At 45.8% G+C, this 27,968-nt stretch overlaps 1 protein-coding gene across 1 annotated transcript; it reads right to left on the reverse strand.

Annotated features, from left to right (window-relative positions):
• Positions 1-182: 182 nt before the first annotated feature.
• Positions 183-27,615, reverse strand: G6PC3 (glucose-6-phosphatase catalytic subunit 3). Its single transcript, XM_058183449.1, has 6 exons — positions 27,093-27,615; positions 24,710-24,816; positions 13,146-13,236; positions 9,716-9,834; positions 3,448-3,589; positions 183-2,748 (listed from the first exon to the last, which is right to left on the reverse strand). Exons 1-6 carry the CDS (start codon positions 27,311-27,313, stop codon positions 2,388-2,390), a joined length of 1,041 nt encoding a protein of 346 aa, XP_058039432.1. The 5' UTR covers positions 27,314-27,615; the 3' UTR covers positions 183-2,387.
• Between the last annotated feature and the right edge of the window lie 353 nt (positions 27,616-27,968).

Below are 27,968 nucleotides of genomic sequence, written 5' to 3' on the forward strand. Positions count from 1 at the left end.
AGAAGACCTCCAAGGTCCCTTCCAAAGATTTTTTTTTTCTATTTTGTCCAGAATGGTTTGCAAGCTGCTTCTAGAAGTGTCACATGCAGATTGAGTCAATGATTATTGCTGATATTCCTCAGTCAATGGCATTTTCTGAACCTGATTTTTAGATAGTGAATTGTGGGCAGAAACAGGCTTGTCCTACATATAAATCTAAATTCTAGTGGTTTTTACTACATTCAGTAGTAGTGGAGTCCATTGGTTAGCTATATTATGTGACATAGTGACATAGTGGTATTTCTCTGTCCTGCCCAAAAGTTCTAAATTGGATCACTATGTTCTCTTAGATACAAGAAGTAGCTAATGCTCACAGTGAGATTCAGCTGAACCAATTTTCAGAAACAAAAAGAGAACAGACTGTAAAACATAATTACAGAAAATAGGGACAAAATGTTGCAATATTCCTCCCAAAATGTGTAGAATTATTCCAAAATAATATCTAAGAAGCACATTAACAAAAGCATATGGTTCACAAATGGGACCAGCCACAAATAAGTGCATTTATGGAGTGCTTTATTTAGGATGCTAAGCAACTGTGCCTTCTCTTTGAAAATACCACTACTTTGCCAGACTATTAGGTTGTACAATGAAGTAAGCATTCCGTGAAGGCTACATCATGAAATGCTGTGTAATTTCAGAGGGTGTGCTTTTTTCTGCCAACCCTGGGGACTTTTAGGCCTGAAGATATTGTCCTCCGTCCATGGATGGATAGAGCCATGCTGAGAGCAAACTTCCTGTAGTAAAAACTGATAAAGGGCTACATAAGTGATCGTGCTTATCACCATAACTTTTAAAAATAAACATATTTAAAGATTGTTCACAAAATAGTGCAAATAAGAGGTGTTCTCACCTCTTTGATAATCAGAAACCTTTTATTGTGTGTTTCCTTCATTTGTGGAAATATCCACCTAATAGAGGTTTATTAAATATCATAACAAAGTATAAAATAAACTCACACCAGCTATTGTGCACGGAATTAATCATAAACATACACATTATACAATCAATATCAACTTGAACATCTTAATTTACTGCAACATCTTTTTAAACATTGCAGATCGCTTTGGGATACTCTTAAGATTATATTTCTCCACTGTTTGGTGGGCTGGTCTGCCCTGAATCAAGTATGCCAGTGCAGTTATCATTTTCAATACCATCTGCTTGATTGTAGTGCAAAATATACACGTGATAAGGAGATATATCACACTAAGAGGGACAGGAAAATTCCATTATGCCTTTTCTAAACGAGGTCTCTTTATTAGTCTTTTGCTGATCTGAAAGGCAGAACTAGATGCTAAACTTAATTTAAATTATAGGATAGGAAAAAAAATCAGTTAACCATGGTTGGATGGTTAGAATGGTTTGACAATGAATTCAAATGATTTTGAAGGGGATGGTTAGGATCTACCAGAAAATGTTGGACAAGCATATTTGGACACTGTTGTAGCTCTGAATTCAAAACTCTGGATTTGGACACTGTTGTAGCTCTGGATACAAAGCCCTTCCAATATTTCACAGATTTAAAAGGATTAGTTTCTTCCTGAATAATTACATACTACTTTATGACATGGGATGTTATTATTCATATAGTAACTATTGTGAGGATCCATGCTCAAACAAATCAGGAAAACATTCCAACTCAATTCCACAAAGCAGCAGAATATTTGGGAAGAGGATGTTTGGCCCTTCCAAAGAGCTCTTCCCTGATGCTAACTCATAATGAACCAGCCAGCTTTAGAAAAATTGACAGCTTGTCAGAGTAGCCATTTTTGCTCTAGGAAGAATTTATCAGTTAGGAGGGAAAAAAGTAACACGGCATATCTTGTCTTGATTTCTTTGAGCTACAGAATTGAATAAGGACATGTGCCTTCAATGGGGATATTTCTAATTGCATCAAACAATGGCGAACTTTGACATAAACGAGTTTCTACCTCATTTTGGTAAAACAGCTATTTTATGCTGGTCAGTGATAAGACTTTGACCTCAAGCTGTTGGCCAAACTAAGGCAAGACAAAGCACTTAGAATTAGAGGAAGTTGCCTTATAGAAAATCAAATTATCAAACTATCTAATTCAATTTCCCATTGATTTTACTGGAGAACTTTTTCTAGCCTCCTGTGAAAATGCTGGAGACTGAACCGGAGATCTTCCGGATGTGCCCTGCAGATTGAATTTTCATGTTAAAATTTTATGATCTTGTGGGGCCATGTTACTAAATGTCCAGGACCGTATGTGGCCCATGAACCATGGGTTGGGCACAGCTGCTCTACATCTTGAAGGAAATACAGCATTTCCTTCAGTGAAAAGGTCTAAGGGCAAAGAATAAATATTTCAAGGAAAAATCAGCTACTCTGTGTGAGATGGTGTTCCTGGAGAGGCCAGTATTTCAATTGCTTTGGGAAGCATTGAAATTACTATCCATGGGAAACTGGCATACTTTACAAAATTCAACCCATACCACAGAGCCACGCCTTTTGGTTGGGCAATACTACTTAGGAAGTACAGGATGACAAGAGACAGGATGGCACACCATCCCCTCTGAAGCCAGCCAAGTCTCTCCAGCTTCAGTTGGGTATAGGATGAAGAATAGAAGGTCAATCCCAGTCCAAGCACTGTGGCTGTATCACGACACAGGGAAGCAAATGGGTATGTGTCCATTCGGATCCACTTGGGATTTTCACACCACTTCACAGCAAGTTTCACTGACCTAAAGAAGACAAGAAAATGAAGAGAGGCATATGAAACTCATCTTTTTTTAAATCAATTCTATAGGAGAAAAAAGTAATCTGAGTAGTTCTAGAATCTCTCCGAATCTCTATAACTACAAAATGTAGTATCCATGGGTAAACTAGTTTTTTCTTTTTGGAAGTGAATTCCTACAAATGTTTAAATCAACATTCCTTTATTATTTGAAAATGCCTGGTATTTGGTGGGAGATCTTTCAAGGAGATGTCAGAATTAAGCAAGGACTTTAAAAAACCAGTTAAATTGTTGCAAAAATCACCCACTGCTTATGTGGATGGATGGCTTCTTTTCCTCTCTCTCAAGCCAAGAAAAGTGTTAAAAAGTTGATGGTGGACATGTGCCTGAAACAGGCTACAAAACTGAGAGCTTGTTTCCTTAATGTATTTTTAGCATAAGCAAAACAGCATTGCAACATCACTTTCACTTGATGTCTTCGTAATGCTGCCCTTGTCTCATACTTGGGACATAATTTAAGCCATTTTATCTTACCCTTTTGTGCACAACACCAGCAAATACAGAAATCAGCCATGATGACCAGTAAATATCACTGTAGTGTTGCGAGGTTTCAATAAGGATTGCTACTTAAGAAAGGCTGTTAAGATATTTAGATAGCCTGTGAAAAAGAGGACCCCATCCATTCCTTTGCACTGAAGGAACTCACCAGTTGAGATCTATGCCAAGAGTAATCAATGTCCAATAAATCGCTGTGGCACTTAACCCAAGGGAGAATGAAGTCATAAGGTAGAAACAGAATCCTCTTTCCAGTGGGACCCAGGATTGAAGTAGCCAACCTAGACTGATCCCTGAAGAGAGATAGAGGAGAAGGGAAGCTTCACTATAAACTGCCACATAATTGCCTTAATTTTGGGATGTTCTAAAGCAGAGGCCAGCAACCTACAGGTAGCCAGGTCAGCAGTCAGCATGGTAATTATCACCAGAACTTTCTGGACTTTCTGACCGCCATTCAACACCGCAGGGAGACGGAGCCGATACGTTGGTTCTGTCCCAGGCACCTGATGGACCCGGAGAGGTTCCGGATGGAGCTTGGGCCATTTCCTGAGGGTCTGGCTCACGGCACGGCTGAGGAACTTGTTGCGGCCTGGGAACGGGCCGCGGCGGGGGCCTTAGACCGTGTCGTGCCTTTGCGGCCTCTGACCCGGCGCAGGTCCCAACCGGCTCCTTGGTTCTCCGAGAAGCTGAGAGGGATGAAGCTGGAGGTCTAGCCGTTCTGAGGCTGATCGGACACTAGTGAAGTCCTATAATAGGGCTTACCTAGTGGCATTGAGGGAAGCGAGGCGTAGCTACGCCTCCTCCCTCATTGCATCGGCAGATAACCGCCCAGCCGCCCTGTTTCGGGTGACTCGTTCCCTCCTTCACCAGGGGGAGCGGGATGACCCGTTGCAGGGACGTGCTGAGGAGTTTAACGGTTATCTATACGATAAAATCGTTCAGCTTCGGGACGGTCTGGACCAAAATTGCGGTGACTCAGGTGATGCGTCTGAGGGTGGTCTTGGTGACATTTTATGGGATGAGTTTGACCCTGTGGCTCCCGAGGACATGGACAGGTTGTTGGGTAGGTTGAATGCCACCACGTGTTTACTGGACCCGTGCCCCTCCTGGTTGTTGCTGGCCACTCAGGAGGTGACACGAGGCTGGCTCCAGGCAATTACGAGCGCTTCTTTGGTGGAGGGAGTCTTCCCGCCGCCTTGAAAGAGGCGGTGGTGAGACCCTTCCTCAAGAAGCCTTCCCTGGACCCGGCTGTTTTAGGTAATTATCGTCCGGTCTCCAACCTTCGCTTCGCGGCGAAGGTTGTAGAGAGTATGGTGGCATATCAGTTTCCCTCACACCTGGAGGAAACTGTCTATCTAGACCCGTTCCAGTCCGGTTTCCGGCCCGGTTACAGCACTGAGACGGCTTTGGTCGCGTTGGTGGATGATCTCTGGAGGGCCAGGGATAGGGGTTGTTCCTCTGCCCTGGTCCTATTAGACTTCTCAGCGGCTTTTGATACCATCGACCATGGTATCCTGCTGCGCCGGTTGGGGGGATTGGGAGTGGGAGGCACCGTTTATCGGTGGTTCTCCTCCTATCTCTCCGATCGGTCGCAGACGGTGTTGACGGGGGCAGAGGTCGGCCCCGAGGCGCCTCACTTGTGGGGTGCCGCGGTGTCGATCCTCTCGCCTTCTGTTCAACATCTATATGAAGCCGCTGGGTGAGATCATCAGTGGCTTCGTGTGAGGTACCAGTTGTACGCTGATGACACCCAGCTGTACTTTTCACACGGGCCACCCCAACGAAGCTATCAGTGCTGTCCCGGTGTTTGGAGGCCGTCTGGGTCTGGATGGGGAGAAACAGGCTCAAGCTCAATCCCTCCAAGACAGAGTGGCTGTGGATGCGGCATCCCGGTACAGTCAGCTGAGTCCATGGCTGACTGTTGGGGCGAGTCACTGGCCCCGATGGAGAGGTGCGCAACAGGCGTCCTCCTGGATGAGCGGCTGTCTTTTGAAGATCATTTGTGGCCGTCTCCAGGAGAGCTTTTACCAGGTTCGCCTGGTGCGCCAGTTCGCCTTTCTAGACCGGGATGCCTATGCACGGTCACTCACGCCCTCGTGACATCTCGCCTGGATTACTGCAATGCTCTCTACATGGGGCTCCCCTTGAAGGGCATCCGGAGACTGCAGTTAGTTCAGAATGCGGCTGCGCGGGTTATAGAGGGAGCCCCTCGTGGCTCCCGTATGACACCTATCCTGCGCAGACTGCACTGGCTACCTGTGGCCTTCCGGGTGCACTTCAAGGTTTTGGTAACCACCTTTAAAGCGCTCCATGGCATAGGGCCGGGTTACTAACGGGACCGTCTACTGCGACCGAATACCTCTCACCGGCCCGTGCGCTCTCACAGAGAGGGACTCCTCAGGGTGCCGTCAGCTAGGCAGTGTCGTCTGGCGACGCCCAGGGGAAGGGCCTTCTCTGTGGGGGCTCCCACCCTCTGGAACGAACTCCCCCCAGGACTCCGTCAACTTCCGGACCTCCGAACCTTCCGTCGCGAGCTTAAAACACACTTATTCATCTGCGCAGGACTGGACTAGTTTTTAAATTTATAGGGGTTTTAATTGGTTTTAATATTTATACTATTTTTAATAATTTGGCTTTTAGAATAAGTTTTTTAATGGTTTTCTTAATTTGTACATATATGTTTTTACTTGCCTGTGAACCGCCCTGAGTCCTTCGGGAGATAGGGCGGTATACAAATACGAATAAATAAATAAATAATAAATAAATAACTTATTTTTAATTTTATTGTTGCCTTTTCTGTTTGGATTTTGAGGTTAAAAACTGGAAGTCCCTGCTAAGCAAACCATTCTGATCTTCACTGCTCAATCCCATCCCACCTCAAAACTGAAAATCTGGAATCATACCAGCAAAATGCAACAATCTCAGAATGCTGGAGGGCAACCTGTGAGATGTAGATGGAAGAAAAGCTGAGTAGATGTCAGGCTTATTGTATCTATTTTGCTTTTTTCATTTGAAACCTGAGGCCTATCAGCCAGATTACTGGGTATCAAACATGTATGTTTCTGAATTTTAAAAAATGATAAGCTTAGAAACCTGTGTGATGATCTTGCTTCTACATGAAAGTCCCTTCTTGATTATCTCAAGCATCTTTTAATATATTATTTTTCAAACTAATATAAACTGAGGTAGAGAATCATATTATGTCTATTACGATAAATCAATGGTGCATGAGGAAATATTAAATGACCTCCTGTGTTTCCCCAAAAATAAGACCCTGTCTTATATTTTTTGGAATCCTGAAATAAACACTTGGTCTTATTGCCTTGTGCTCAAAAGCCCGATTGGGCTTATTATCAGGGATGTCTTATTTTGGGGAAAACACGGTATTAAAAAACATTCAAGGATTTAACTAAGAGAGCCAAATGTGGCCACTCTTAATTTAAGGGATATCTAGTTTCTTCACCAAATTCATAATTTCATAAACTATTCTTTAGCCAACTTTCCACTGTAATCCTGTGACTATGTAGTTAGAAATTAGTATCGTACTTTTCAGAGTGTAAGACACACTTTTCCCCCCCTAAAAGAGGGTGGAAATGTTGATGCGCCTTATACACTGAATACAGCTATTATATTTACAGCTATACACTGAATACAGTATTCCCGAAGCTCCACCCCACACATCCCGTTTTTGTGAAAAAACAGGGCAAGCAGAGGTTTTGGGAGGCCTGCAGAGTGCTCCTTTGGGCTGGGAAGGGCAAAAAAATTTTTTTCTTGCTTACTTCTTCAAAATCTTGGTGCATCTTATACACTGGTGCGTCTTACAGTCTGAAAAATACAGTATGCTTTTAGGCTAGGGCAGTGGCAAGGACAATTTTTTAAGAAGAAGCTGGTAATATTTTTGATCTGATAGTTTTCTGGGTACTCAGTCATTTGTAGTTATTTAAGATCAGTTAGAGCTAAAGAATGCAGAAGAAATGGATATGGCATTCTGATCCATTAGTCTAATCCAGGAGTTGGCAACCTGTGGCTCCTGAGCCGCATCCAGCTCTTTGGGCCCTCTGCTGTGGCTCCCTGTCGTAGCAGAGAGATGAAAGAGCTGTTGTCCTGTTGCGGCGGTGGCATGGCCAGAGCCTTAGTGCGGAAGCGAAGAGCCCTTGCCTTTGTCTTTGCGCTGCAACAGCATTCCACCTTCGTCGCGGTACATTCGCTGTTGTTCCCAGCAAAAAGGGCTAGGAGAGAATGACAAGAGTGGATCTTGCAGGGTGGGGGCCATCCCCCAAGCCTGGCCTTCCTACTCCCTTTTTGGGGCCAAAAGAAAGAAGAAGACCATTTGGGGAAATGCTCCACTCCCCCACCGACTGCCAACAGCAGGATGGAGAGATGGCCTGGCAGAAGCGCCCCCATCGGCGAGTTGGACGCTGTTCGGCACCTCCAGATGCAAGTTGCCACCTGTGAAATATATCACTTTCTGTTTCCTGTGCCTTCCCTGATCTCAGCTCATTTGCCCCAGAGAGAGCTATGTTTTTGCTCAATTTCTGTTGCTTATGCTTTCCCCGGGCAGTGTTGGTTGAGGCTGTGGGGGGAGTGGGGGCAGCAGAGGCATCAGGCCTGCTCAGCAAGCCTGGCCTCGAGAAGCGCAGAGAGTTGCCGGTGAGCACCAGAGTCGGAGTCAGCTCTGATGTCACCCAACACACATGTCCAGTGTGCGCTCCTCTGTCCCAAAGTAGGATTGAGAGGGGGAAGGGTAGGAGGGAAGGAGAAGCCCGGCTGGGCTTCCTTTGGCGTGGAGCGGGAAAAGACTCAATACCCCTCCATAGCCTGCCCGCTGCTCTTGCAGTGCCTTGCACAGCACAGTGAAAGCGTGCTTTACCATGGGGGAGATGGTGTCCCCTCCTCCTACTGGAGCCCATTACAACATGGAGCATCTGCTGCAGTCGGGCCAGGCCATTGTCTCGGCCATTGTCTCGGGGCAGAGAAGTGCGGGCAAGTCTAAGAAGTGCCAGAAGAAGCCTCCGTGAGGCAAGCACAGGGGCTCTTCCCTCTCGTTTGGAGCGAGTCTCCATCCCTGCCATCAACCTTGCCATTTAGCTTCATTTTACTTGGAACCTGAAATGACTCTTGATTTTAAATCATATGGTTAAAAAGCACCCAAAGAAGAAGAAAGAACATCAGGAAAACAAACCCCAAACCCTTGCCTGTTTTTGGAAATGGTTCAAGAGGGAGAACACACACACACACACATGCACACACACACATACGACGGGAGAAAGAGGGAGGGAAAGGGGGGAAGAGAGAGAGAGATAAGAGAAAAAAGGGGAGAAAAAGAAAGAGAAATGAGGAAACGATGGAGAGAAAGAGAGGGGAAGGAAGGAAGGAAGGAAAGAAAGAGAGGGGAAGGAAGGAAGGAAAGAAAGAGAGAGAGATAAGAGAAAAAGGGAGAAAAAGAGAAAAATGAGGGAGCGAAAAGGAGACAAAAAGAAATAAGAACATGATGGACAGAATGAGAGAGGGAAAAAAGAAAGAAATAAGAGAGAAGAGGGAGAGAGAAATGAGAGGAAAAGGGAAAAATTGAGAGAGAAGGGGAGAGGAAGAAGGAAGGAAGGAAAGAAAGAGAGAGGAAGGAAGGAAAGGGAGGGAGGGAGGGAGGGAGAGGAAAAAGAGAAAAACAGAAGAGAGAGAAAGAGAGAGAGAGAGACCCATTTCCCACAGAAAACACCAGGAGCCACAAAACCCGGGTACATGTGGCTGGGGTGGGTCATGTGACTGGATGGGAGTGATGTTGAGGTGGTCACGCCCACCCAGATTTATGGCTCCCAGTGTTTTCTTTTCTGTGGGAGACAGGTCCAAGTGGCTCTTTAAGTGTTTAAGGTTGCAGACCCCTGGTCTAATCACTTGTGGATTTGATATCACTTGGCTTATGAAACTTGCCAGGAAGGACAAAATTCAGGCAGAAGTGAGTGCATCTTTGATGAAGGGATATTTGAACCCTGCCTTGAATGCAGCAGAGTTAATGTCCCATCCTCAATAAGTCATTGCTTAATTAGGTTATTTTAGACAACTATCACCCAATCTCCAACCTTATTTTTGGGAGCAACGCTGTAGAGAAAGTAATTGGCTGGCAGAGAATACTGGAGAAAATGGATCATATGGATAATCAGTCAGGATTCAGGCTTGGTTACAGGAGAGAAATTATAGTGATGGTCCTACTAGATTACCTATGGAAAGTGGGTTTTGGTAGAAATATTCTCAATGAGATGTGCTTTTATCGATCTTGAAAGCAAATTTCCTAAGGGGTCTTTAAAAAACGGGGGTGATATCTCTTAGCTTAGCACATGTGTGGCCATGCTGTATTGCCAAATACATGCAAACCAAGAACCTAGAAAAAGATAGCATACTGCTAACTTTTATGTTGTACTTACCTGCCAAAATGCCACCAATAACTTGATGGGGGAAATGAGCAAGTATGAAGATGCGTGATAGTCCAATAAACAGCAAGAGGACAAAATAAATAGTAAAGGGCACTGCCCTCATGATCCAACTGTTGAGGTGAAACAGGAGAAGAAAAATGTCACACCAAATAATTCAGCAGATGGGTTTCGAATTATCTCTTGCCTCTCCCAAAGCCAACAGCCTTGGAAGTACCAGATCCCAAATTACAACTTCTGATCAAATTAAGGAAAAACAGGATAAAAGTATTTTTTACATATATGAGTGACGAAGTACACAGCTAAGGTTTGTTCTGCAAATGGAAATTTGAGTTCACTGATTTAGAAATGCCTTAAAAAGAATCAGACATTCCTGCTGCCTTCTTTTTGTTTAGTACAATCTTGATGGGAGTGTGCTCATAATTGTATCAGCTGAATCCAGAGGATGTAGAAGCAGATATTCGCCTCCTTGTCTGAAAGCATTTATTCCTGGATTGCTCCTACTTTAGAAAACTAGTGAGGCCAACTCCACCAACAGAATGGATCAAACAGGAGCACCTTGTTGTTCATAGTTCTTCAAATACAGGGGTTCCTATCTATTTGAAAGCCAAGTGTTTTATTCTAGTTGGAGTATTATCTCCAATTCTGGCAACCTTGTTCCCAAAAAAGTAGTATCATAGTTCAAAAATATTGCAGCATCTGCAGCCATAACAATCAAGAAACTGGGATAATTTCAACCCAGAAATATACAAAATATTTGACTTTTTTGTTTTTCTAGGGCTGGGAGAACCAGGTACAAATTATATTATAAAATATAATACAAAAATATATCATAAAAAGTTATAATGAATGCATATAGATTTTGACACTGCCTGATGGGAGATAAAGGGATTTGGAAGGAAAAAAGACTGGGACTTTCCCTGCTGTTCTGTCAACTATACAACATTATGGCCCTGATGTTCAGTTACAATACCATCGACCATGGTAGTCTCCTGGAGCAATTTGGGGGGATGGGACTTGAAAGCGTTGTGCTATTCTGGTTCACTTCCTTCCTCTGCGGCCGCTCTCAAGTCAGTGTTGATAAGGGGGGAGAGATCCAGCCCTCACCCACTGCTTTGCGGGTTCTTTAGGGCTCGGTACTCTCTCTGCTCCTGTTCAATATTTATATGAAGCCACTGAGTGAGATAATCTACCACCATGGGCTGGGGTATCACCAATATGCTGATGATACTGTTGTATGTCTCGGCCCATGGTGAGTTAAGTGGTGCCTGTAGGCTGTTACGGGTTGGATGGGGAACAACGGTTGCAACTAAACCCTGGCAAGACTGAGTGGCTCTGGATTTGGAGTTCATTGTCTCAGGGAGAATTGCCACCTTTGTTTCTTGGATGGGGTGGCACTACCCCAAACAGACCCTGTGCGTAATCTGGGGGTGCTCCTGGACTCATGACTCCTGCTCAAAGAGCAGGTGATGATCATGGCCAGGAGGGTGTCTTTGTGCAACTGCGGGTTGTGTTGCCAGTTATGCCCTTTCCTGGACCAACAATCTCTACTCAGTCACTTGTGCCCTAATCACTTCCCGTCTTGACTATTGCAACATGCTGTACATGGGGCTGCCCTTGAAGAGTATCCGGAAACTCCATTTGGTGCAAAATACAATGGCATGCGTGGTTTTGTGCAGACCTCGGTTGTACATGTATCACCTCTCCTGTGGGAGCTGCATTGGCTGCTGATTTGCTTCTGGGTGCAATTCCAGTTTGGGACCAGGTTATGTGAGGGCCCATCTCTAGTCAATCCATCAGAGTGGGGAGGTAGGAAATGTTGCGGGTCCCATATCCTAGGGAGATACACCTAATGAGACCCAGAAGGGCCTTCTCCATGGTGGCTCGTCTTCCCCCCAGAGATTAGAACAGCCCCCCCCCCAACATTCTTCCGCTGGCAGAACCAGCGGGCCTTGGGAACCCAGAGCAGGATGAAGCCCATTATGAGCCATGGTGGTGCAGTGGTTAGAGTGCAGTACTGCAGGCTACTTCTGCTGCCTGCTGCCTGCCTGTAATTTGACAGATCGAATCTCACCAGGCTCAAAGTTGATTTAGCCTTCCATCCTTCCGAGATCGGTAAATGAGGGCCAGATTGTTGGGGGCAATATGCCGACTCTGTAAACCGCTTAGAGAGGGCTGTAAAGCACTATGAAGTGGTATATAAGTCTAAGTGCTATTGCTATTAAATGGCTCGTGTGATCTGCTGTTGCTGGGGGTGATTTTACTATGTTAATTTATTTGATTCTTTTTTATTAGTTTTATTGTTTTAAATGAGGTTTTTATATTCTGTAATCTGCCTTGAGTCACTATGTGTGAATAGGCAGCAATATAAATTCAATAAATAAATAAAATAAATAAATATGTTGACAGGAGAGCTGCTTGCCAGTAACAGGAGGAGGATCAGGCTTCATACTTCAATAAGAGTCTTTTAAAAAAGTCAGTACTGCAGACCAAAGGTGAACAATTCAAGGCCCCATTACCTCTACAGTGAACAGCAGTTTTAAGACACAAAACATTCACAAACTCTTAAGATAAAATCCAAGATATGTAGCAGCTCTGATTTGACTGTGATCACAACACTTCACTGAATGAGTTTAGGGTCAGTGGCGGCCTCTCCACCCAACCCACCTGACCTCACTAATGGTGAGGGGAAAAATGGATGGAGAATAAGCTATGTACATTACGTTAAGCACCAGAAGAAAAAACAGAACATGTATCAAAATCAACCAATCAACCAACCAATCAATCAGACATGTAGCATTTCAAAGAAATAATCCATGGCTCCAATCTCAATACAAATAACATTCCAAATTTTTGCTTGGCACATGTGTATGATGTGTCTCTGCCTATTTTACAACATCATGGTGCGGGAGGGGCATGCCTAGTCTTGCTGGAAGCAAAAGTTGGAAGGACAGATCTGCATTTGTTGATAAGTTTTGGTATGATTTATCGTAGACTGAAATGGACCCCTGAATTCTATAGCAATGATAGGAATTCCACAAAAAAGAAAGAAAAATTTGCATGAGTTTTAATAAAATCAATTCTGACTTAGGAAGAAAACTTTCTATACTTTCTTGTACTTCTTGGAGAAAGGAGTGAATATATCAACATGTAAACAATTACTGTAAGTCACAGTGGAAGAATTGTCAAAATGACAGCATAGAAGAGATGTGATGGCGCAGTGGTTAAAATGCAGTATTGCAGGCTAACTCTGTCCACTGCCAGGAGTTCGATCCTGACCAGCTCAAGGTTGATTCAGCCTTTCATCTGTCCAAGGTCAGTAAAATGAGGACCTAGATTGTTGGGGGCAATATGTTGACTCTGGCTTAGAGAGAGCTGTTAAGCATTGTGAATGTATATAAGTGCTATTGCTATTGCTAAATACCTTTTAGAGTTCTGGGCTATTTGTCTGGCCAGAATGCTTACAATTGGCCACAGGGCTGCACCGGTGATCATACAGTGGCCAGAAGGACTGCCTGTAAAAAAGAAAAATAAATAAAATCCCTCTGGCTGCTAGTGTAAAAGAGAAAAAGATAAATAAAAGGTAAATAATTATGTCACATAGTTACATAGTGTTATTAAATTAATGATCTATCGGTAGTCCTCAAATTACAACTGTAATGGAGCCTGCCCTTCATGATCGTAACTCATATCATGAAATGGATGGGTCAGATGACCAACCCGATTTTACAATCTTTTTTTCCAGAGATTGTTAAGTCAACCAAGGGTTTGCTATGGATGTGGTTTCAGAAAAAAAATCAGAAGTACCGTATTTTTCACACATAAGACGCACCGGACCAGTAAGACGCACATTAGCTTTAGAGGAGGAAAACAAGAAAAATAAAATCTGCCTCTGCTTCCCAGCATCCATCTGGTATTCATCTGGCTAGCGTCCTTGCAGCAAACAACAAACAGCCTGGTCAGCTTCAGCACGTTATTGAGCCCCAGCACGTGGCTCGTCAGGGCTCCACACCGTTGCGCCCACCACTGGTCAACTGAGCTGAGCTGTTGCTGCTGCCAGGGAACTCTGGAGCCTTCGCTGCCGAAAGACCAGCCCATGGTGCCTTTGCCATCGAAAACGGAGCTCGGGAGGACTGCAGGCAGCCCTCCCAAACTCTTGTTTTCACTAGCAGAGGGTTGCAGGAGACTGTTGCAGGCGAAAACAGAGCTCAGGAGCCCATTTTCGCTGGCAGAGTGCTCAGGTCGTCACAGGCGCCCCCAACATGAGTGACAAACTGGCCATACCCACCCTGGCCCCCTGAGGTCAAAAGAACCCTGTTGTGGCCCTCAATGAAATTAAGTGTTGACACCCCTGGTCTATGGAAATTTTTGGTCATCCAGGTCATGGTTGGCCAAAGGTGCTTTTTCAAAAGGCAACTGGACTTTCTGGGTTTTTCTTGGAAGACTTTGCTTCTCCTCCAAGAAGCTTCGTCAGTTCTGAAGTTCTTCCCAGAAAGTCTAGTTGCCTCTTGAAAAAGCATATTTGCGACAACAGAGATTAATAATAATAACAATAACAATAACAATAACAACAACAACAACAACAACAACAACAACAACAATAATAATAATAATAATAATAATAATAATAATAATAATAATAATAATAATAATAATTTAATTTTTATACCGCCCTTCTCCCGAAGGACTCAGGGTGGTGAACAGCCAGATAAAAACAATACAATATATTACAATAAAATCACTATTTAAAAAACTTATTCAATATGGCCTAAATTAAATATAAAATACATAATATAAAATAAACCCCATTTAAAATTAGAATAGATACATCTTCAGCTCACGGCAAAAGGTAAGGAGGTCAGGAAGTTGTCGAAATCCTGGGGGAAGCTCATTCCAGAGGGTAGGTGCCCCCACCGAGAAGGCTGTCCCCCTGGGGGTCGCCAGCCGACACTGTTTGGCTGACTGCACCCTGAGAGGAGACCCTCTCTATGGGAGCGTACCGGTCGGTGGGAGGCATGTGGTAACAGAAGGCGGTCCCAAAGATATCCCGGTCCTATGCCATGGAGCGCTTTAAAGGTGGTAACCAGCACCTTGAAGTGCACCCGGAAGACCACAGGTAGCCAGTGCAGCCTGCACAGGATTGGTGCTATATGGGAGCCACGAGTGGCTCCCTCTATCACTCGCGCAGCTGCATTCTGGACCAACTGAAGCCTCCGGGTGCTCCTCAAGGGGAGCCCCATGTAGAGAGCATTGCAGTAGTCCAGGCGAGAAGTGATGAGGGCGTGAGTGACCATGCATAAGGCATCCCGGTCTAGAAAGGGGCGCAACTGGCAGACCAGGCAAACCTGGTAAAAAGCTCTCCTGGAGACGGTCGCCAAATGATCTTCAAAAGACAACCGTCCATCCAGGAGAACACCCAGATTGCTCACCCTCTCCATAGGGGCCAATGATTCGCCCCCAACAGTCAGCTGCGGTTGCAGCTGGCTGTACCGGGATGCCGGCATCCACAGCCACTCAGTCTTGGAGGGGTTGAGCTTGAGCCTGTTTCTCCCCATCCAGACCCGCATGGCCTCCAAACACCAAGACAATACTTCGACAGCTTCATTGGGGTGATCAGGGGTGGAAATGTACAGCTGGGTGTCATCCGCGTACAGTTGATAACTCACCCCAAAACCACTGATGACCTCACCCAGCGGCTTCATGTAGATGTTGAACAGGAGAGGCGAGAGAACCGACCCCTGTGGCACCCCACAAAGGAGGCGCCTCGAGGTCGATCTCTGCCCCCCTGCCAACATCGTCTGCGATCGGTTGGAGAGATAGGACGAAAACCACCGAAACACAGTGCCTCCCAGTCCTAAACTCCCCAACTGCCGCAGCAGGATACCATGGTCGATGGTATTAAAAGCCGCTGAGAGATCTAGGAGAACCAGGGCAGAGGAATAACCCCTATCCCGGGCCCTCCAGAGGTCATCCACCAACACGACCAAAGCTGTCTCCGTGCTGTACCCGGGTCGGAAACCGGACTGGAATGAGTCTAGATAGACAGATTCATCCAGGTACTGGGGTAACTGATGTGCCACCACACTCTCAACAACCTTCGCAACAAAGCGAAGGTTGGAGACTGGACGATAGTTACCCAAAACAGCTGGGTCCAGGGAGGGCTTCTTGAGAAGGGGCCTCACCACCGCCTCTTTCAAGGCGGTGGGAACAACACCCTCCCCCAAGGAAGCGTTGACAATTCCCTGGAGCCAGCCTCGTGTAACCTCCCGGGTGGCCAGCACCAACCAGGAGGGACACAGGTCCAATAAACATGTGGTGGCATTCAGCCGCCCCAGCAACCTGTCCATGTCCTCGGGAGCCACAGGATCAAACTCCTCCCAGATGGTCTCAACAAGACTAGCCTCCATCACCTCGCCCGAAACTACCCAATTTTGGTCCAAACCGTCCCGAAGCTGAGCGATTTTGTCAAACAGATACCTGCTGAAATCCTCAGCACAGCCCTGTAAGGGTTCATCGCACCCCTCCTGGTGAAGGAGGGAGCGAGTCACCCTAAACAGGGAGGCTGGGCGGTTCTCTGCTGACGCAATGAGGGTAGAAACATAGGCCCGCTTGGCCTCCCTCAATGCCACGATAGGTCTGAGTAAAAGACCTAACTAGTGTACGGTCAGCCTCAGAATGGCTGGACCTCCAAGCGCTCTCTAGGCATCTTCTCCGGCGCTTCATCTCCCTCAGCTCCTCGGAGAACCAAGGAACTGGTTGAAACCTACGCCGGGTCAGAAGCCGCAAAGGCACGACATGGTCCAAAGTGCCCGCCGCGGCCTGTTCCCAGGCCGCAACAAGCTCCTCGGCCGAGCCGTGGGCTAGATCGCCAGGGAATGGCCCAAGCTCCATCAAGAACCTCTCTGGGTCCATCAGTCGCCTGGGACAGAACCAACGCATTGGTCCCGTCTCCCTGTGTTGAGCGGCGGTCCGAAAGTCCAGACGAAGGAGAGAGTGATCTGACCATGACAAAGGTTCAGTGACTAATTCTCGTACTTCCAGATCACTCAACCACTGTCCAGAGACAAAAATCAGATCCAGCGTGCTTCCCCCGACGTGGGTGGGGCCGTCAACTAATTGGGTCAGGTCCATGGCCGTCATGGAGGCCATGAACTCCCGAGCCGCCATTGACGACACACCGGCTGATGGCAAGTTGAAATCCCCCATGACCATAAGTCTAGGGGTATCAACCGCCATCCCGGCTATCGTCTCCAGCAACTCGGGCAGGGCTGTTGCCACGCAGCAAGGAGCCAGGTACGTGATTAACAAGCCCACCTGCATCCTACACCCCCACTTCACGTAAAGGGATTCACAACCGGCTATCTGAGGTACAGTGGCCTCCATCGGCTCTAGACTCTCTTTAATAACCACCTCCACCCCTACCTTGGGCCCTCGGCTGATGAAATGCCTGGAAACCCGGTGGGCACATCTCCACCAGGGGCATCCCTCCTTCAATGCCCAACCAAGTCTCCGAAATGCCCATGTCCGCAGCCCCCCCCCCGTATAAGATCATAAATCAGGGGGGCTTTATTTACTACGGACCTAGCATTGCATAACATCAGCCGAAGGTCCAAGCCCTGAGGATACTGGCCACTCGGGGAACGGGAAAAGTCTGAGGGGCCGGAACGCGCAATCGCTCTTAGGCAGTGAGCACGCACCCCCTGAACATGATACGGCCCCCCACTTCCGCTATATCTGCCTCTCCCACTTACTGTACTGATGGAATGGCCCTCTGGAATTGGAACAGGAGGCTTCCCCTTTACCTCCGAACCTGATGAAGTATCGCCGCGAGCAATCGCAAGAACTGGCTCCCTCCCCAACGGGTTTCCCCCGATACCCGTTTTTTCCCTCCCACCCCTTAAAAATTGTTTATCTAAAAAATCCCATAGGTTCTTTTTCAACATCTCTCTGGGTCCCAAAACCCGTCATTGAGATAGGCCCTCGATAACGTGGAGGGCCATTTCTGTGAAGCGGAGGGCCCTTGCAGATGATGGAGTTCAGCCAAAGAATAAATCATATCTCGAATCAGGCATAAATGGCGCATAGATGAATGTGTCCCTCATCCGCAGAAGATGGTAAAGCAGTCATATTTGGGTCGATGACATAAGACCCGTAGATGGTAAAAAACGATGGACATTCTCACATGGAAACCTCTTTCCAGATGTTAAAATAGTCAGTGCCAACATCCTCCCCCTATAAACACCACACACCCAAAAAGGGTATGCAGGGGAGGGGGGAGGAACCCAGGATAGGGCTGATCTTAACCTGGATTAGCTTAAAAAACTAACCCGAAACCCACGCATGGTCTTATAGGGATCCTAATAGGTAGCCCCAGCCACCCCCATCAACATTCCAGAATTCAAAGGGGGGGAGGAGACTAGCTCCAGAATCTAAACTCCCCATTCAGAATCTGGGTCTGTGGGAAAAAGGAAGGAAAATCCACGAAGAAATAAATAGCCCATTGCCGAGTCAAAGCAGAAACGACCAGGCCCGAGGCAGTCCATTCAGTCCATTCAGTCCAAGGAAAGGGGAACGAAAAGGAAAAGAGTCTACTGCCGTTTCCACCGCCGGAAAGGCTCCAACGCCGCCAGAATCCACAACGGACGTCCTCGCCATCACCGTCGCGGCCACGGCCATGCCCCCCCCACAGCGATCCCCATTCCATAATGGACCTCGCTGAGGCTCTATGATGTATTTTCTGCCGTTCCCAGCGAAGAATAGAAGACTGGGTAAAGCCCTCGTTGCTATCGTCGCTGCTGTCACCCCCCCACACACAGCAGAAAGTTCGAACCATGCTGCCGGGAAGAGTAGGCCGGGGTAGGCTGGAACGCTTGCCGGGAGAGTAGGCCGGGGTAGGCCGAAACGCCGCCCCGCCCCGCCCCGCACAAAGATGGCCGCCTCCATTTCCCTGCTGTTCAGCTCCTGGCTCAGTACTCGGCAGTCATAGAGCTCTCAGGGATGAAAAACCCCTCTCGTGACTGCTAGGACGATCTACCACCCGGCCAGGAAACCCAGGCAGCCCAGGTCGTCCACAGGCTGCATCTACGGCCGGGGACGATGCCGCCTTGCCGCCCCAAGAACCAGTTAGTCGTCCATCTTGGACATGCGCAGAACCTATATTAAGACTGAACACTGTGCAGAAAGCAAAAGACTTTCTGGGAAAACTCAAAGAAGAATTGGAGGAAAAGCAAACAGAAGTGACAATGACAGAGATAACTAAACAAATGCCATAGCAGATACAGGTGGACACTGAAGACACTGGGCACTTACAAGTATTGATTTTTCTAAAATCTTGGTGTAACTATGGATTATAAATGCTTAATATGGAATAATGGAGCAAATGCTCCTCAAAATAGAAAAAAAAAATCAGTCCTCGACTTACAACTGTTTGGTCAAGGACGATTTGAAGTTATGATGGTCTCAGTTGCACCACCCTTGCAATCACGATTGCAATCTGGGCGCTTGGATACCAGCTTGGATTTACAACCTTTGTAGCATCCTGTGGTCACGTGTTTGTAATTTGCAAAAAAAATTTCCTGGTTTCCTTAAAAAATGGCAAAAAAACCTCCACTGAGAAAGCTGGATTTGCTTAATGACTACGTGATTTGCTTAACAGCCACATAATTCATTCACCATCCGTGATGATTCAGTTAATGAAAACAGTAAAATGATCATAAAATCAGGTCTGATCATGTGATGACTCACTTTACGACCCCCTAACTTAAAAAAAAAATTCCAGCCCCAATTCTGATCATAAGTTGAGGGCTCATTATTTGGAAAAGTTCAACAAGCTGTGATTTCCTTAGAAGAAACAGATATTTTTATTATAAAACAGGAAAAAAAATTCTGATTTTGGGACTTACTGATTAAATATATTTCCTGTTATATATACTTATATGTATAAGCTATTTCTATAAATAAAAAGTTGAGGCTATTTTATTATTTTTATTCTGCTGCACTGAAAGAAGTTGGAAGTAATACTTCCCCCTCCTTCTTTTTCCCCTCATCCCACAGTTCTTTTATTTATTTATTATTTATTTATTATTTAAATTTCTATACCGCCCTTCTCCCGAAGGACTCAGGGCGGTTCACAGCCAGATAAAAATACACAATAATATTACAATATAAATACAATTAAAATACAATTAAAAAACTTATTCAATTGGCCGAGATTAAAAATTTAGGATAAATAATAAAAAACCCATTAAAAACCCATAAATTTAAAAACTAACCCAGTCCTGCGCAGATGAATAAATGAGTTTTAAGCTCGCGACGAAAGGTTCGGAGGACCGGAAGTTGACGGAGTCCTGGGGAGAGTTCGTTCCAGAGGACGAGAGCTCCCACAGAGAAGGCCCTTCCTGGGCGTCGCCAGGCGACACTGTCGCGCCGGCGGCACCCTGAGAGTCCCTCTCTGTGAGGCGCGGGTCGGTGAGAGGTATTCGGTAGCAGTAGGCGGTCCCGTAAATAGCCCGGCCCTATGCCATGGGCGCTTTGAAGGCGTTCACCAAAACCTTGAAGCGCACCGGAAGGCCACAGGTAGCCAGTGCAGTCTGCGCAGGATAGGTGTCATCGGGAGCCACGAGGCTCCCTCTATCACCAGCGCAGCCGCATTCTGGACTAACTGAAGCCTCCGGATGCCCCTCAAGGAGCCCCATGTAGAGCATTGCAGTAATCCAGGCGAGGCGTCACGAGGCGTGGTGACTGTGCACAAGGCATCCCGGTCTAGAAAGGCGCAACTGGCGCACCAGGCGAACCTGGTGGAAAGCTCTCCTGGAGGCGGCCGTCAGGTGGTCTTCAAAGACAGCCGTTCATCCAGGAGAACGCCCAAGTTGCGCACCCTCTCCATCGGGGCCAATGACTCGCTCCCAACAGTCAGCCGTGGACTCAGCTGACTGTGCGGGATGCCGGCATCCACAGCCACTCCGTCTTGGAGGATTGAGCTTGAGCCTGTTTCTCCCCATCCAGACCCGTCGGCTTCCAAACACCGGGACAGCACTTGATAGCTTCATTGGGGTGGCCGGTGTGGAAAATACAGCTGGGTGTCATCAGCGTACAGCTGGTACCTCACACGAAGCCACTGATGATCTCACCCAGCGGCTTCATATAGATGTTGAACAGAAGGCGAGAGAATCGACCCTGCGGCACCCACAAGTGAGGCGCCACGGGTGACCTCTGCCCCCGTCAACACCGTCTGCGACGGTCGGAGAGATGGGAGAGAACCACCGATAAGCGGTGCCTCTCACTCCCAATCCCCCAACCGGCGCAGCAGGATACCATGGTCGATGGTATCAAAAGCCGCTGAGAGGTCTAATAGGACCAGGGCAGAGGAACAACCCCTATCCCTGGCCCTCCAGAGATCATCCTGCGCGACCAAAGCCGTCTCAGTGCTGTAACCGGGCGGAAGCCGGACTGGAGCAGGTCTAGATAGACAGTTTCCTCCAGGTGCAGAAACTGATATGCCACCATACTCTCTACAACCTTCGCCGGCGGGTTGGAGACGACGATAATTACCTAAAACAGCGGGTCAGGAAGGCTTCTTGAGGAGGGCCTCACCACCGCCTCTTTCAAGGCGGCGGGAAGACTCCCTCCACCAAAGAAGCGCTCGTAATTGCCTGGAGCCAGCCTCGTGTCACCTCCTGAGTGGCCAGCACCAGCCAGGAGGGGCACGGGTCCAGTAAACACGTGGTGGCATTCAATCTACCCAGCAACCTGTCCATGTCCTCGGGAGCCACAGGGTCAAACTCATCCCAGACAATATCACCAAGACCGCCCTCAGACGCCCCGTCCGAATCGCCACAATTTTGGTCCAGACCGTCCCGAAGCTGAACGATTTTATCGTATAGATAACCGTTAAACTCCTCAGCACGTCCCTGCAACGGGTCATCCCGCTCCCCCTGGTGAAGGAGGGAGCGGGTCACCCGAAACAGGGCAGCTGGGCGGTTATCTGCCGACGCAATGAGGGAGGAGGCGTAGCAACGCCTCGCTTCCCTCAGTGCCACTAGGTAGGTCCTAGTATAGGATCTAACTAGTGTCCGATCAGCCTCTGAGTGGCTGGACCTCCAAGAACTCTCTAGGTGTCTTTTCCGGCGTTTCATCCCCCTCAGCTCCTCGGAGAACCAAGGAGCCGGTTGGGATCTGCGCCGGGTCTTTTTTAATTAAAAAAGAAACAAGTATTAGAAAAAATATAAAATATTTAAGTGACAAAAGCTTAGGTGGAGAATTTATTTCAGTAGGAATAAAAGAAACAAGAGTTGTTTAGTATATAAACTCTCTCAGCTATATCCAAAACTTATACCAACTGAGGATCGTGGCAGCTCTGTTGGAATGAAAGTTACTTAGAGGGGGCTAAGGCTTTGATACTCGGAATCTATAGTCCAAATGAAGATAAAATCTATATAATTTTATATAAAGCAAAAATCACTCATGCATCATCACAAAATCTCCAGAATCGTAAAGGCTACAAACTTGAAATTTGCCACAAATGTTCCTCTTGGCTTCTAGGTGCTCACTAAGAAAGGATTTTTCGAAACGACCCTCAGACCATTTTTATTTTCTGTATTATTATAACATGCTCTGATGCTAATTAGTTAGACATTCTACTCCCCCTATCAGCTTGAAAATAACTCTGGAGAGAAGGGGGATAGGATAGGGGATGTTTCTGTGGGGCAAGCCTCATGGAGAGAAGGGGCTGGAAAGCCTGAGGGGGAGAAGGGGATAGGATAAGAGACGTTTCTTTGGGGCAAGGCTGAGGGAGAGAAAGGGAGAGGAGAGGCTTCTGTGGGGCCAGCCTGAGGGACAGAAGAGGAGAGACTTCTATGGGTAAGCTTGAGAGATAAAAGGGGAGAGGAGAGGTTCTATGGGGCCAGCCTGAGGGAGAGAAGGGGGGTAGGATCGGAGACGTTTCTGTGGGGCAAGGCTGAGGAAGAGAAGGGGAGAGGAGAGGATCTATGGGGCCAGCCTGAGGGAGAGAAGGGGAGAGGAGAGGCTGATCATAACTACTCATTAATTTTCAAACTCATAGTGTCGATTTATCAATCCCGATCACATAGTTTCAAAGCGGAGCACAGATATTCAGCTAGTAGCATTATAAAGATCCTATAGGTCCATAATGGCAAACTTATGGCACACGTGCCAGAAGTGGCATGCAGAGCCCTCTCTGTGGGCACATGTGCTGTTGCCAGCTGCACTTCTGGGTTCCAGGCCAGCTGTACTTCCATGCATTCACACGCCAGAACCCGGAAGAGAGTAGCTGGCCGGTGTGCATGTGTGCCAGACCAGCTGATCAGTGCACATGAGAGAACCCAGAAGTGCAGCTAGCTGCCGGGTGCCTGCACGCTGGTCAGTTACTCTCTTCCGGTGCTCGCGTGCACACACACACTCCATTTCTGGCACTTGGTTAACCATCACAGGTAAACTATTGAACTTTCCATGTCAAAATTGGTATTTCCTAGGACTGTGATGGTGAGACCTATGGCATGTGTGCCACAGCTGACACGCAGAGCCCTCTCTGCAGGCACGTGAGCCATTACCCAGCTCAGGTCCATCATGCATTCACGCCTCGCAGCGGCCAGCTGATTTTTGAGATGCGCGGGGGGGCGGGAGTGGCACACGCATGTGCGGGGGAGCACAGGGGGGTGCAGTGTTCCCCCATGGCCCATTTTTGGGCCCAGGAGGCTGCAGGGAGGCCTGTTAGGCCCAAAACGGGGGGCAGGGGTGTCACGCATGAATGTGCTGGGGGAGGCAGAGGGAGCGTGGGGTTTGTGTGCACATGCGCAGGGGCGTGAGGAGAATGGGGGGGGTCATGCATGCATGATCGGGGGGGCGCATTGCATTATGGTGGGCTTTCGGCACATGACAAGAAAAAGTTAGCCATTAACGTCCTAGGAGATTGGAATGACGTGATTTGGATGATCAAACAATATAAAAATATGTTGTCATTATTCTCACGAAGTAGGTGTCATGAGAGTCGCCAGGGGTGCATTTTATCAGGTTCGCCTGATTCACCAGTTGCGCCCTTTCATTGACCGGGACTCCTTACGCACGGTCACTCACGCCCTCGTTACTTCCCGCCTGGACTATTGCAATGCTCTCTACATGGGACTCCCCTTGAAGAGCACCAGGAGGCTCCAGCTAGTCCAGAATGCGGCTGCGTGGGTGATAGAGGGAGCACCGCGCTGCTCCCATATAACACCTATCCTGCGTGGCCTGCGCTGGCTGCCGGTAGCCTTCCGGGTGCAATTCAAGGTGTTAGTGACCATCTTTAAAGCGCTCCATGGCTTAGGACTGGGTTATCTACGAGACCGCCTTCTGCCACCGATAGCCTCCCAATGACCTGTGCACTCCCACAGAGTGAGCCCGCTTAGGGTGCCGTCGACCAAACAATGTCGGTTGGCGGCCCCCAGGGAGAAAGCCTTCTCTGTGGCAGCACCGGCCCTTTGGAATGAGTTGCCTCCGGGGTTACGCCAACTCCCTGACCTCCGGACCTTCAAACATGAACTGAAGACTTTATTATTTCATCGTGCGGGACTAGCCTAAGTGTATTTTAACTGTAATTTTAAAGGGGTTTTATGTCGGTCTATGACCGCTTTAGTTAATTTGGCCTACTAAATATTTGTTTTTAATTCTTTTGAAATTTGTTATTTATATTCTGTGTTTTAATATGGCTGTAAACCGCCCTGAGTCCTTCGGGAGAAGGGTGGTATAGAAATTAAATTATAAATAAATAAATAAATAAATAAATAAATAAAGCCTTGCTTATTCACACAATAATTGGCATGGTAGGCATGGCCAATCTGAAAACATTGATCGACCTAAAGGAAAAGAGTTTGAAATTAAAAGCAAAGTAACGACACCATTCAAGAACCTTTCAAGAGTGTGGGGAGAGGGTAATATCAACTTTCAACACTTATTTTCCTTAATTCCTATTTTCTATTGGACTGGATTACCAACCTGGTCCTGTTTCACAACTGGATGGGAACTGACGGAGAAAAAATTCCTTCTTCCTGGAAAATCCAGATTCGGAGATCCACCAGAAGGGCCGTTCACCAAATAACAACCTTGGAAATAGGAGGAAGAGGAAATATATATAATTAACAGCTGGGAGGAACAGAATCAAGACTTCCAAAATGCTAGGAAGTTTAAATTTACTTGCCATCTTATCTATTAGTTTACAATTGACAACTCTTCTTTTTCTAGTTTTATTGATTGATTCATTTGATTTATATACGTCTTTCTTCTAAGAATTCAAGGTGAAATACATTAGATAGCACTCCCTCATCCAATATTTTGCTACAACAATCCAATGAGGAATATTGGACTTAAATTAAGAATGCAACTGGCCTACAGTGATTATGAGATCTTTCAGAACTGAAGGTGAACTGGAACACCAGTTTCACCAGTTCTAGAAAATACTTCAAGCCTGCACCATTCTGACTAAATATTACTTTTTATCAGTGTAAGACCACTGACTCTAATTTATATCTTAGAGCAGAAGGATTGTAAGTTTGTCACTTTTGTGAAAGCAGAGCTATCGGCAACTGGACATTGTTTTGTTAAGTTCTACTGGACTTACCACAGAGAGAATCAGATATAAGAATAAAGAGGACAACCGTTTCCAATTAAATCAAAGTCTCCTTCATGTTAATGTGTGTATATGCACCAAGACAAATTCCTTGTGTGTCCAATCACACTTGGCCAATAAAAAAATTCTATTCTATTCTATTCTATTCTATTCTATTCTATTCTATTCTATTCTATTCTATTCTATTCTATTCTATTCTATGTAGAAGAGCTTTATTTGCAAACACTGGAATGCACACACAGTTTTTCACAGGCCAATGAACTACACAGAGTGCAGGCAAAGGGTCACTGCCAGATAGAATGCAGGCAATGTATCTTAGACTGCTCTTCAATCCATCCGCAACCCTCTTCTAATGCAGGGGAGAGTCAATTCAACCTTTTCTTGCAAGAAAGCCCTATTCATGTATACAGGCAGTCCTTAACTTATAACAGTTCATTTAGTGACCATTCAAAGTTACAACAGCATTGAAAAAATATGACTTACGAGCATTTTTCACACTTACGACCTCTGTAGCATCCCCATGATCATGAGATCAAAATTCAGATGTTTGGTGACTGGTTCATACTTAGGACCGTTGCTGTGGCTCAAGATCATGGGATCCCTTTTGCAACCTTTGGACAAGCTAAATCAATGGGGAAGCCAGATTCACTTAACAACCGTGTTACTAACTTATCAACTACAGTAATTCACTTAACAATTATGGCAACAAAGGTTGTAAAATGGGGCAAAATTCACTTAATAAATATCTCATTTAACAACAGAAATGTGGGGCTCAATTGTGGTCATAAGCTGAGAACTACCTGTATATAAAAACTTGTATTCCAAGTTCTAAAGACTATTATAGTACTATAAGCATCCTCCTCTTGTTCTTAATGGAGCAATTCTATAATTCTTTATCCTGGACAGAACAAGAACATTTGTTCCATTAATGAATAGTTCCTAATTTGTTCTAAGCCATGATATTAATTCCTCTGAAAGCCAAACATATTTTGCTGCTCCACAAAATTCTATTAAACTTCAGTAAATGAACACTAATGGACTGTTGGTTAATAACAAATAAAAGTGCTTCTGGCTGCAATTCAAGTCATCCTATCAAAACACAGTGCAACATGGGTTGAAAGTGGAAATTCAGAGAGTTACTTAGAGTGAATTATTTTTCTGAGTACAAACTATTACAAGATTCCTGACGTAATAAGCTTCTAAAGGAAAGGCAGGATATAAGTCTAACTAATAAATCAAATATTCCAATTATTTTCATGACTGATTTTCTGCTTCTCCCCAACATCCAGAATCACTGAATAGGTTCTTTCATCTTGGGGTTGTTTAAGTAATTACTTTAATTTAAAGTCAGTTCTCTTATATATTTGATGTTTGCTATGGTGAATGCCATTTCAGCCATAAAAGAATTCATTTATAAATCATGAAAAGGAGTTCTTCCTCTGTATAAATTGGAGGTAGCTCTATTAAATGTCCTCGATGCAGAACAAAGTTTATGTTCTGTGTTTAATTCCTGGATATTGGCTCTTCCTTCTGTGTCACAAAAAGTTGAATCTATCCTTCTCCATCCTACAAAAGCACAGAAGTTACTGTCTTACTGTAGAATCTGAACTTCCAAATAATACTGCCCTTGTTCCTATGGGTTCGTTCTGGATGCCAAAAATGGAATGGCTAGATTCCAAACATTCCATACAGTTCACAGGAACAAATCTAGTCTAATTCAGGAATATTTTTTAACCCTCGTTTTTTCCTCACCATTTAGACGTCAAATTCAGCCATTCTGAGATTAGGCCCAACCACAGCACCGTCAATCCAATCTTCTTATCCAGCAGGAAGTAGGCAAGAGGGAAATAAATTATGAAGACACATTTGGGATCCCCGAAAAAGGTTACCCAAAGCCAAAAGTCCTCCAGTCCAGGCAGAGCATTCTGAAGCGTTTCAGCAAATTGAACACCGCTAATGTAAAAGATATCCATGGTAGTGAAACTGAAACAGATGAGAAGAATTAAAATGTGTTTCGAGCAAACTCTTGCTGAGCCAATGCTTTTGCAATGCAGAAATCAAGCAACAAAGTTGTTCAGAAGATAGTTAAACCATTTCCATAACAATAAAGAAGCAGCACATGATGATGCAAGCTCTGCTTATAAGCCAATCTGGCTACATTTTAGATGTGTGAACTTAAGATTTCTCAGCAATAGCCATCTCCGAGGCCATCACTAAAGTTGGGAAAGGACCTTGTAAATCAATGACACAAAACACCAGTGGCCGTTTTGTATCAAAACACTTTGCTGGGAACCTTTCTCCTGCATCCTAGTGCCAAAAATGGATACAAGTGAAGCCATACCTAGGCATAAACCTAAACATCTCAGTCATCATGTATGCATATCCTATTATTAAACATCCATCACCCTCTACCTTTCATATACCGTCATTTAAACCTCCCTTCCTATTATCTCTCCCCATTTCTTTCTTTTTTTTTTTCACAGACTTTGTTACAAAATGGGCAGTTATATAAATGAATAAAATTAAATAATAAAATAAAAATATAATCAGAGAGTTGGTGATGGGAAAGATGATGTAGGGCAGAAGTATGCACTTAATAATCCTTTATTATTTCAAGTTTTCAGTGGA

Source organism: Ahaetulla prasina, chromosome 4, assembly GCF_028640845.1.
Source record: "Ahaetulla prasina isolate Xishuangbanna chromosome 4, ASM2864084v1, whole genome shotgun sequence".
Lineage (NCBI taxonomy): Eukaryota > Metazoa > Chordata > Lepidosauria > Squamata > Colubridae > Ahaetulla > Ahaetulla prasina.